This window comes from Trachemys scripta, chromosome 10 (assembly GCF_013100865.1).
Source record: "Trachemys scripta elegans isolate TJP31775 chromosome 10, CAS_Tse_1.0, whole genome shotgun sequence".
In the NCBI taxonomy this organism is placed as follows: domain Eukaryota; kingdom Metazoa; phylum Chordata; order Testudines; family Emydidae; genus Trachemys; species Trachemys scripta.
In genome coordinates, this window is record NC_048307.1 from 59,047,188 (window position 1) to 59,059,604 (window position 12,417).

Here is a 12,417-nt window from a genome sequence, read left to right on the forward strand (position 1 = left end):
AGTAGCTGCATAGGCCTTTACCCAAGGCCTCAGTCTGGGGAGTTGCCAGGCTGGAGCTCCCCAGCACTGCTCCACTCCAGGTATCCTTTTCTCCCCAGTAGCTAGGTCCATCTCTCTCCACAGCTAGAGAGAGACAGACTCAGCTCCTCCCTGCGCCCTTATAACAGGGCCAGGTGTGGCCTGACTGGGGCATGGCCCCAGCTGTGGCTGCTTCCCCAATCAGCCTAGCCTTTTTTCTAGGAGAGGGGTAACTGCTCCGCTACAGGGAGGAGCTGTTGAGTGGGGGGAAAGGGGAGGAGCCTGCTTCTGGCTCCTCCTCCTACAGTCTTCCCAAGCTGCCAGCCTCTGCCTTTCCTTTCCTTTCCTTCCCCTCCCCTCCCTTACTCTAGCTGCCCCATACTATCTAATGCTCTGTCACCCCCACACAGCTGTGGGGGTCATGAATGGGATGGTGTGTGTCTGCCACCTGTAGTTAAATCATCTTAACTATTGTAAGATCTATTTGTAGGAAATGACCTGGGCTGGAGTCAAGTATCAGGGGGTAGCCGTGTTAGTTTGTATCTACAAAAACAACAAGGAGTCTGGTGGCACCTTAAAGACTAACAGATTTATTTGGGCATAAGCTTTCGTGAGTAAAAACCTCACTTCTTCGGACGCATAGAGTGAAAGTTACAGATGCAGGCATTATATACTGACACATGGAGAGCAGGGAGTTACTTCGCAAGTGGAGAACCAGTGTTGACAGGGCCAATTCAATCAGGGTGGATGTAGTCCACTCCCAATAATAGATGAGGAGGTGTCAATTCCAGGAGAGGAAAAGCTGCTTCTGTAATGAGCCAGCCACTCCCAGTCCCTATTCAAGCCCAAGGATTCAATTTAATGGTGTTGAATTTGCAAATGAATTTTAGTTCTGCTGTTTCTCTTTAAAGTCTGTTTCTGAAGTTTTTTTGTTCAATGATAGTGACTTTTAAATCTGTAATAGAATGACTAGGGAGATTGAAGTGTTCACTTACTGGCTTATGTATGTTACCATTCCTGATGTCCGATTTGTGTTCATTTATTCTTTTGCGGAGGGACTGTCCGGTTTGGCCAATGTACATGGCAGAGGGGCATTGCTGGCACATGATGGCATATATGACATTAGTGGATGTGCAGGTGAATGAGCCCACAAGCATTTCAGATTTGGGGACAATGTATACCTTCAAGTCAGTGGCACTGCTATGGGTACCCGCATAGCCCCACAGTATGCCAACATTTTTATGGCTGACTTAGAACAACGCTTCCTCAGCTCTCGTCCCCTAGTGCCCCTCCTCTACTTGCGCTACATTGATGACATCTTCATCATATGGACCCACGGAAAGGAGGCCCTTGAAGAATTCCACCTGGACTTCAACAATTTCCACCCCACCATCAACCTCAGCCTGGACCAGTCCACGCAAGAGATCCACTTCCTGGACATTACAGTACAAATAAGTGATGGTCACATAAACACCACCCTATACCGGAAACCTACTGACCGCTATACGCTATATGCCTCCAGCTTCCATCCAAGACACGTCACACGATCCATTGTCTACAGCCAAGCCCTAAGATACAACCGAATTTGCTCCAACCCCTCAGACAGAGACAAACACCTACAAGATCTTTATCAAGCATTCGTAAAACTACAATACCCACCTGGGGAAATGAGGAAACAGATTGGCAGAGCAAGACGGGTACCCAGAAATCACCTACTACAGGACAGGCCCAACAAGGACAATAACAGAACACCACTGGCCATCACATACAACCCGCAGCTAAAACCTCTCCAGTGCATTATCCACGATCTACAACCTATCCTGGAAAATGATCCCTCACTCTCACAGACCTTGGGAGGCAGGCCAGTCCTCGCTTACAGACAACCCCCCAACCTGAAGCAAATACTCACCAGCAACTACACACCACACCACAGAAACACCAACCCAGGAACCTATCCCTGTAGCAAACCTCGTTGCCTACTCTGTCCCCATATCTACTCTGGCAACAGCATCAGAGGACCCAACCACATCAGCCACACCATCAAGGGCTCATTCACCTGCACATCCACTAATGTCATATATGCCATCATGTGCCAGCAATGCCCCTCTGCCATGTACATTGGCCAAACCGGACAGTCCCTCCGCAAAAGAATAAATGAACACAAATCGGACATCAGGAATGGTAACATACATAAGCCAGTAAGTGAACACTTCAATCTCCCTGGTCATTCTATTACAGATTTAAAAGTCACTATTATTGAACAAAAAAACTTCAGAAACAGACTTCAAAGAGAAACAGCAGAACTAAAATTCATTTGCAAATTCAACACCATTAATCTGGGCTTGAATAGGGACTGGGAGTGGCTGGCTCATTACAGAAGCAGCTTTTCCTCTCCTGGAATTGACACCTCCTCATCTATTATTGGGAGTGGACTACATCCACCCTGATTGAATTGGCCCTGTCAACACTGGTTCTCCACTTGCGAAGTAACTCCCTGCTCTCCATGTGTCAGTATATAATGCCTGCATCTGTAACTTTCACTCTATGCGTCCGAAGAAGTGAGGTTTTTACTCACGAAAGCTTATGCCCAAATAAATCTGTTAGTCTTTAAGGTGCCACCAGACTCCTTGTTGTTTTTCTGGGCTGGAGGACTCAGTCCTGATTTCCAGAGGTAAGCGGATGCCACCAAAGACTTTGGGAGTGATGAAAAGGGGTGAGTTCGTTACTTTACTATTTCAAACTCCCATCCAATCCCCGTCTACACTACAAAAGCAATTGTCAGTGGACATGGTTCAGTACAATAGCCTTGGGATGTGGTTAAACTCGATTCTGTCTTGCCGTGTAGATAGGATCTTACTGTGTTTCCGAATCATGCTAATGACTTGGACTATCCAACTTTTAGCATTGTTTGGGAACATGGGGCCCAGCTTACACTACAAGATAGGATTGTGTGCCCACTGTGTTGTAACTCAGTGGGTCTTACCTCTTCCATCCCAGGACTTCCCTTATTGATAGCAATATGGAAAGGTTATGGTGGCTTTGAACCCCTGACACCTGTTCCCATCCTCCTTGGAGGTCTCAATCCCAAAGCTGAGAACCCATGTTGTAGTTAGTATGTAACCAGGTCCCTTGACAATTTTTATAGTGCAGACAGGCCTCTATTCCATAATTCTCTATCAGACCTATTTCCACCCCTCCCAATAGTAATTGGTGTAATTCTGTATGTTTTCTCTCCAAATTCAGCTGTTATACTGTGCTGCTGACAAAGTGATTTAATGAAGATAACACTAGAATTCCAGTAGCTTCATTTTACTTCTACAATTCCACTCTATAAAAACCCACACTATTCTGTTCTGTCTTCTGTTTGAAAAGTAATCATTTGTGTGTCTGCTATAGACTAATTACAGATAAAATTTGTACCACAGTCAGAATGGGAGGTCTTACAGGTCTCCCTGAGCAATTATGGGGTTTTTTTTGGCTTGGCTGGCAGCCTGCATATGTTATACCAATTGTTCGGTTTGAGTTAGCTATAAGAAAATTCTGCAGATCAGGACCTGAGCAGCTTAGAAGCCACAAATCCACAGTTACTGTGTGATAAGCATCTTAAAATATTAAGAGAGCTCTTGATGGAACGGCTGGGGGGAAAAGTCTACTAGCATTCACAACTATCTGGACAAACTGATTTTTACCTATTGATTTTATTACTTAGGCAAATGAGTTAACAAGATCCAAAAACCTAGTTAATTCTCTCACTTCATTTTCTACTTGGGCACCTTAGCAAGTGTACCTACTAACCTTTGAAAGGCGCATGTGCTCGTGTTTTCAAAAAGAGCCGTCTGTTTCTCTGGAGCCTCTCCTTTCTGATGTTGTAGCCCAGGGTGTTGCACCGGTTCTTCCTACAACTGAGGCACATCCCTTTGTCAAAGGTGTGGATGTCGTTGCACCAGTAGGCCATGCTTTGCTTATCATCATGCAGTAGAGAGTCAATGAACAGATGAACCGACCTCTCGTGTGCACATTTCACTGTCTGAGTGATCCCTGGAAAATATAATAGCAAAACCCTTGACATTCCCACGTCTCCGCTTCCCAGGCCAGTTACAAAGCAGTGTAGTAAGCTGCCATGGAAATCTTATTGATCCTTCTCAACACATCATATTTACTATTAAATCCTATCAGTTAGACAATCCCTGCAGAGACACATGTAGAAACTAATTTGTAAGTCTTTTCCCTTAGTATTACAGTTTTAGATCTTATTTTCCTCTCTGTGTGGTTAATATATACCACGGTAGACTATAAAAACACATCCTCACTCATGAACTTCCTAATTCATAGCTGCTGAAGCCAGATATGGGCTATCTAACAGCTTTATTTCTTGGTATTGTGAGAACAGCTGAAAATGTTTTGGAATGCAGTATGCTGGGCAAACTCTACCCTGTTCTGGTGTTTCAGCAAATCATTCTAATTGTCACTCTGCATGAGTGCCTTGTCTTCTGGCAGTATATCGCAGCAATAACAAACTCCTTCGGGGCGTCTCTGTACATTTACATTGAGCTACACTAGGACAGAGCTTCTATATATAAAACTTAGATTGTTACTTGTCTAATTGGCAATAAGGTCCTAGAGAGAGAGAGCGAGTTTGTCCACTTTGCAGGGTAGTACCTGAGGGTCATGAGGGGGGTGAGGGTTGGGGGGCGGAGGAGGTAAGTAGTACAGCACTGAATTTTATTTGATTTTAAATAACTAATTGCACTGTAAATGTGTCTGTCTTAATTAGGGTAAACTCTCCTCTTGCCTCAGTACCCAAAATAAGTATCCTTGGAATCATTCCAAAATAGTTGATAGGATGCTTGTGTCCTAATTTTCAGAGGTGCTAAGTGCCCATAGCTCTCACTCAAGTCAAGGCAAACTGTGGGTGCTTAGAGCATCTTACAAATCAGATAATCATTTTCTAGCTAAGAAAAGCTCCCTTTTACAGTATGTTGTTTATATTGGGTGATTCTTTAGGCTATTTAATTGCATATGGACATTTAAAGTTTCTCAGAGCTGCTGTCAGTCAAACTGCAATGCTTCCTTGACATGACAAAAAGCATTTCTTACCAGTGATTCCATACTGTGCAATGTGATTATACACATGCATGATGTGGCAGCCAGGTTGAAAGGTGCCTCCATTGGGATAAAAGTCAAAATGCGCCACTGGCTGCTTGATCCCTACGCTGAGACCCATGTGCTGTTGAGTAAATGTATGAATTGCATCTACAAAGTTTGCATCATCTGGAGATAAACGGTCTGTTGGTGACATTCCTTCAAACAAAGGACCAGCAGGGTCAAGGCCTACAATAAATGCAAATAATCTGTTTAAGAGGTACAGTAGATTTGTTTTACCAAAAAAAGTTATGAAATGAATACAATAAAACTGAGAAAAACACACTCTATGACCGCCTAGACTTTTAGTGATGGCTTGCCTTCTTTATACTAAGAAACAAGACTAGGGACAAAAAAGCCACCAGTATGGGGAACACAACTACACCCAAAGGGTTAAAAGCAAATATAGACACTAACAAACAGTCATTTCTACATACACAAGGACACTAGCCTGAAGAGATAGATGTGTTTGTTATAGACAAGCCGTGTTCACTGCTGCTATGTCTGCTTGGGTGGTGTTTACTTAATTCTGGTTTTTAAATCCTGCAGAGGTCACACATGGCAGAGGCCCTATTGCAGACAGGTGTTCCACATTAAGCTTGACTTTTACCCTACATCTGGGACCTGAGACTTCATAATGTTTGGTTTGTTTATAGAAAGGCTTCTCTGTCTGGTTAGCTATTTTTATTCATAATGATTTTCCACCATCAAATGACTGTATATCAAGGCTAATAATTATCCCTCTTCAGAAAAAATATTCCAGTTTTGGACTGTTAGATTTAGTTTATTAAATGTTTTTCCCAGGTGCCCATCACCTTACTTTCTGAGGGTTATTGAAAGAACTGATTTTTTTAAATGGCCCATGTACATTTTTAGCTGCTTTTCTGTGTCTAGAGGGCTACTTTGAGCCAGACACTGCTTGGATAGTCCTGCTAATCCTCTTGTCTAGAATTGGCACATGTGTATTAAAGGTAAAGTTGGCTATAATGACTATATTGCCAATTTTTGTAGATATTTTCTATTCAGTGTTCAGTTAATGGAGATTATTGTTGCAAGCTTATTTCAGTGCTACTGAACATTATTTCTAATTATAATTAGATATATTCTATTTTAATATATTTTTTGTTTCAATGGCGTAATGTACTAAACATGATGTGAATAAACTGAACTAAGGGCTTTGATACCAGCTCGTATACACAGGTGTGTATCAAGTAAAATTAGCTGCTTTGCATGCATGAACAGGCCCAAGAACTGGAGGCATATATCAGTGAATCTATGATCAGAACTAGGAGTTAAAACTATAGTTGTCTCAGTTGGCCTCATTCCCAGACGAGATTAAAGTCAAATATTTTCGTTGATAACCTAAACACTGCAGGTGATGTGGACCTCGTGTAATATTTCCTTTCTATTTTTTTAAAAATGTCATTGTTCATTTACTTGGTATGATGCTCTACATATGTGAATAATCTCATACTCTCATTCAAGTTATACTCATAATTGGTATGACATTACATAACAGTAGGGCCAAAATGGCATTAGTCAGCATAATCAAGTGTAACAGTTAACTTTCATGTTAACTTTAAGCATGTATTAGGGATACTCTAATGATATGGTCCTTGTCAAATATAATCCAGGACTATAATTTTGTCACAAGGGAATTGATTTCAAGTCACCATAAAGAGAGAGGTTCCGCATCTGAAAGCGCAAGTACAACTAGACAAGTTCCTTAATATAATTTTCTTTTAAAACTCGTAGTTAATGATGAAGATATTAGGGGTGAGAACAATGGAGTCTGAGGGGAGAACAGTTGTCGGTCAGATCAGTGAAAAGATGAGGCCACAAATGAGTGGCTTAATTTGGGACATTGTCAGGAGTGGATAAAAAGATAAAGGTTGAGGTGGGAAGTTAATAGAGAGCACGTGGTCCAACTGTAAGGTCCTTGATTGAGTCCATTAAGATGAACACAGAGGGCACTGTGAGCATTTTCTCACTTGCTCACCCTTAAAGGCTATATTGAGGGTTCCTGCTAGGGATGGCCAAACTACTTAGGATAAAATAAGAAGCATTCTGAACCTTTGCCCAAAACTTGACCCATACTTGAGTGGAATCCTTTGGTTGATGCTTGTGGAACTCTGCACTTCCTTGGTTTGGGCTGAGGCTGGAAGATGGTGTACAGTAATACTGCAAGAAAGATCGTTACTGCAATTCTTCCAATTCAGAACACAGAAGTCTTGGATATCCTAAGATTCCGTGCTTAGGAGAATTTTAGCCCAGTTTCTACACCAGTGGGAGAAGCTTCCAAACTGAATCTAGTTCCCATTACAGCATAAACTTTTTGCAATGAGAAATTTTGCCTTTTTCCAACTGAAACCTAAATAGAAGCTCAAGTGCTAAATTCTGCTTCTTTGTTGCAAGTGGAGTCTGTATGGCTTTTCTGATGAAAAATGATGGCCTGCTTTTGCACCACTAAAGACAATGGGAATTTTGTCAGAGACTTCAGTGGAAGCAGGATCAAGGCTCTAATTACCATTCCACTCCAGAAAATCAGTAACTTCAAGAAAATGTACATTGGAAGAAGAACGAACCAGCAATCAAGGCAGAACTAGTCCAAAACGGACTATTTCACAGCTCTAAAAATACAACAATTGCATATTTTATTGTGGGAGCCATTGCACAGGCATTGGCCAGCCAAGAGAAAGTACAGTGGTTACAGCTAAGAGAAATATTTTCAGAAGGGTGCACTTTGCCTTTAAATATCAAGCATTTGGCAGACTCTAAATGTGCTTCTTTTCCATTTATATCACCACTCATTACAGCTTCTGTCAAAGAAAAACAATCATGTGGTGAACTGAGAAAATACATTTGGACGCTGCGGTATTCTTCGTACAGATCTGTAGAAGGCTGGCAGTGCCTGAGACACCCCGCCCTGTGAGCAGGTGTTAACCCTTTCCCAGCAATATCCAGTGGGTTCTGCTGGCTTACTGAAGGCAGTGGTTTATTTTGACACCTGGCATAAAAGAGGTAGGAGCAGTTCTTCAGGAACCGAGAATATTGGGTGTAAAATGAGCAGGTCTGAGGTAGGAATCCAAGAGCAGTCTCGCCTGGGGCAAAGGCATGAGTTGAACTTTATCTTATCTCCTATTCCTTTGTTAAACAGGCAAACCTCAGGAAGAGTTTATGTTTGGACTCTAGATATTGTGTGGACTTTGGTTTTGATCAGGTTGGAGAAGGCAAATAAGTAAGAAGGCTCATAAGTAGGACCTTGTGTAAATCACCTTTTTTTTTTTAAAGAAAATTCACTATAGCATAAATGGCAAAGTATTGAATTTCACAGAGTTTGCAGGGAATGAATTTTACAACCAAAATTAATCAATTTTGAGGATGGAATGAATTTTACAACTAATGTTAGTCAATTTCAAGGACTGAATGAATTTCACCTGTAAATGTAGTCAGTTTCAAGGACAAATACTTAAGAGATCAGTTTGGAGGCATTTTCATGATTTCCATGCCCTTCATGAAATCTTTATTTACACAAGGCCTTACTCATAAGACCTAATAATCAGAAGAGTTTTGCCCTAGGATTCACCTTAGGACCTGTATTGGCTGTCCTACAAACTGTAACATATATAGAGTTTGAGGCTATAGACTTTACTTTTTGCTCCCTGATAGCAGTGGGCATGAACAAAACACTGGATTTAAACATATTTGTTTTGGGGATCCAGTTCCAAATGATGGGTGTCTGGCTTACCTCTGTTCAACACTACATTATACAAAACAATGGGCCTTCCTTTAAAGACATGAATAGCTGCAATAATTATATAACTACTAAAATACGCCCACAGAGAACAATATCTGCAGATCTTTCAGTTTTTGACCCCACATCTGATTACATTTTCACACTTGCATAGTTCCATTGAGTTCATTGGGACATCTCAAGTGTACAAAGTTGCTTACATGTCTAAGTATTTTTTCAGAATCAGGGCCTCAGTGTGTGTGTTAAAATTTGTAATAATTTTATTAGAAAAGGAGATCAGTACACAACATGAATTTATTTAGTACACTGCATCGTAGGACTGCTGAAATAAATTAATTACAAGAAAACCTTTGAAAATCCAGTGCAAATATCTGTTATATACTAACACAATCAGTGAAGATAAGATTGCTCATTTTAAAAAAAATATAATTCTAATGTAAGCTGTAACATAAGGCTGTTAAGTATCAGTACACTTGAGCAATGAAGCCAGCTGGCTGTTCTATTAAAGTAATAAATATTTTTTTACCTGTAATTCTTCCAATCTTGTTTGTGCCACTAATATAACTGCCAGCAAACCCTGAAACATGAGCTCCTAGGCTGTACCCAATTAGATGAACATTGCTTCTGGAAAATTGAACAGATTCCTGGAAGACATCAGCAGCTTGATTTAGGTGCATAAAAAGTGAAAAATAAACTGGTAATTGCTGTCTACGAATTCCCATTGGTTACAACACAAGCCAATTTCTATTTTGATGCCAATGATCGAATGAGGTGCTTAGGTCATGAAAGGCATTTGCTGGTTTTAACTTCATTTAATTTCTACTGGACATGTACATACCTCAGGAAACTGCCATACAATTAGACACTGTTGCTCACATACTCTGCTCAGCTAGGCCCTGGGTAGAAATAGCAGGGGTTTGTTGATCTTCATTAGAAATGTTGCAGGTGTTGTATTATCTGTGTCAGCAGTATTCTGCTTTTCAATTGCTGGATGTGTGTTAAATACAGTGTAAAACAATCCTTTACATATACTGTAGTGTCCTGTCACCTCATACTGAGACACTGACGCATATTGCAAGCAAAGTATCACAGCATTTCTCATCAGAAATGTAAAGTGATACAGCAATGTCATTTCTTGGACTAATTTGTACAACTGGGTATCTGATTTGAAACAAGCCTACTGAAGTAGAATGGCCTTAGGCTCATCACTCTTCCTACTCAATACTGCATATATCTTAGCTCTCTCACTTACAGTCTGAGGCACAAGAATGTTCTGAGTTGGAAAGAAAAATGTGGTATTTGTGTCTCTTACAGAAATATCCAAACCTTTCAGGGTGGACTTTACCTGATGCCAAATTATTCTGCTACATTTCTCAATCTCCACTAGAGAGAAGTATTTAGAGGGAAAATAGTAAATTCTTGTGGGGAAAAGATGATTCACAGAAATTACACCTGGGAAATCTGAAATGAATAATTTTCTTAACAGACGTTGCCAAGCTAGAGACGATACCTCCTAAACTCCTGGACTAAGAACTCTAAGATTTGCTTTCTTTTGTATTTTCAATTAAAACATATACACCTCTGAAATATTTGATACCTCCACTGTGGACATTTCAGGTGTTCACATCTGGCTCTAAGTAGGTGGATACACAGCAGAAAGACACTTCTGGAAGGTGGAAAGGAAAATTCTCATTCCTAAGTGGACTAGGGGTACTTTTTGTTGTTGTTTCATTAGTTTCAACAGAATTGTGTTTTGTTAGCAATGTTTACTTTATGAACACTTTCTCTCAAGTGAATTTAATCTCTCGCTCAATGGAATTTAAAGCTGTGAAAGGTGACAGTCCGTGTAAATCATGGACACACAGCATAAAGGAATCCATCCATGATGCCACAGCAATGTGCCCAAAATCATTTCTTCAGTCCCATGCTGTAGTCAGTCCTTGGTTTGTCTGCTGAGACAGCTAGCAAGTATGATAGTGATTTCTCTGATGTGCCACCTCTCCTCTGGGAATTGCACGAAGTCCACCCACTTGTTTCACATAGATCACTAACCAGCTATCAAAATATGATTTCAAGTCACTGCCACCATGGGCCCAATTTGAACAAGAGCAAAAGTTACTTTTAATCTCACAAAGTAGAAGGGTGACACCAGTTATCTTCCTGCTCTCTGTGGCATAGTGTCCACACTCCATAACTGGACATGAAGAATTCATGACAACTCATAATCCTGCCATCACCAGTGGTAGCTGCTTTGCTCTTCATTAGCGTTTGTTACAAATTTCTCAGTCAGCTTTACGGACTTTTTTCCCCAAAAGAAAGTTCAGTGTAGACATAGCCATGACTAAAAGGAAGTGGGCTGGTCTACACTACACAGACTTTGCTGATATGGCTATACTGGCAGAGACCCTGAGTGTAGCTGCAGTATATGCTGACACAAGGAGTATTTCTGTTGGCATAGCTACGCCACCTCTCCAAATAACATTAGCTCTGTAAATAGAAGCACTCTTCTGTCAGCATAGTTGCATCTACACTGGAGTTTTTGCTGGAGCAGCTGTGTTGGGTAGGCCTGTGTGTGTTTTTTTTCACACCTCAACCAACATAGCTATGCCGACAAAGCTCTGTAGTGTAGATGTGGCCTGTGACTTCATATTTTTCCTGTGAGGTAGGGAAGCATTATCCCATTTTACATATGGGGAATCCTGGACCGTGTGTGTGTGTGTGTGTGTGTGTGTGTGTGTGTGTGTGTGTATACTAAATAGGGGGCTGCCTAAAGCACCTAATTTTTATGGGTAGCTCTTGTTCTCTCATTCTTCATGCCCCCATCAGCTGAAATATCATCATGGTGCTCCTCCATCACCATCATGGCAGGAGCAGGAGCTGGTAGCTATCAGACCAATGCAGCTCTGGCATGTCTGCCTGCCACAGCTAGGATAGCTTTGAAGCGCATGTGTCTGCCTCTGTGAGGGTGCTCCCTCTTTAACTGAGACCAGGTGCAGTGGCCAGCGCTGTGAGTTATCACATTAGAAAAGCTCAGGCCTTGCTGCTGCTTCCACAGCAGCTGAGACCACTTTGGGGAGGGCCTGGGGGGACCAAAGTGCTTAGTGCCAGCTGTGGAGAACTGAAGTAAAGACTTGTCCAAGGTCACTTGTAAAGTGTGTGGCAGAGCTGGGAACTGAAGCCAAAACACCTCAGCCCCTGTCCAGTAAAGCCCATTCTTCTTGCAAATAATGCTCATGCAAAATCAGGCTCTGAAAATGTGTTGCTCTTTCATTCTGCTTCCACCGACCACCATCAGTTTAAGTGTTTTGAACTTGAGCTTTATTATCCAGTACAGGTCTATAACTCAGATAAACAGCTGCCTGCAGAAGTGCTAACAGAACAGAGAAAATTACAGTAGCATGAAATGATCACATCTCTAAAGTAATAGCAAAATGTTTTAATAAACAAAAGGCCACTTGCTGTCTCGCTCTTGCACAATAAATTTTTTATAAAGTCATCTTAAA

The 12,417-nt window shown here is 41.4% G+C and overlaps 1 protein-coding gene across 3 annotated transcripts in view; it reads right to left on the reverse strand.

Annotated features, from left to right (window-relative positions):
- The window catches only part of LIPC (lipase C, hepatic type), an 80,150-nt gene that overhangs the window by 11,639 nt on the left and 56,094 nt on the right, over window positions 1-12,417 (reverse strand). For all 3 annotated transcript variants that reach the window (XM_034783397.1, XM_034783398.1, XM_034783399.1), the window contains 3 exons: window positions 9,441-9,558; window positions 5,116-5,349; window positions 3,814-4,056 (listed from right to left, as the gene is read on the reverse strand). In XM_034783397.1, the coding sequence (XP_034639288.1) occupies window positions 3,814-4,056; window positions 5,116-5,349; window positions 9,441-9,558 (595 nt within the window). The remainder of the gene's footprint in view (window positions 1-3,813; window positions 4,057-5,115; window positions 5,350-9,440; window positions 9,559-12,417) is intronic.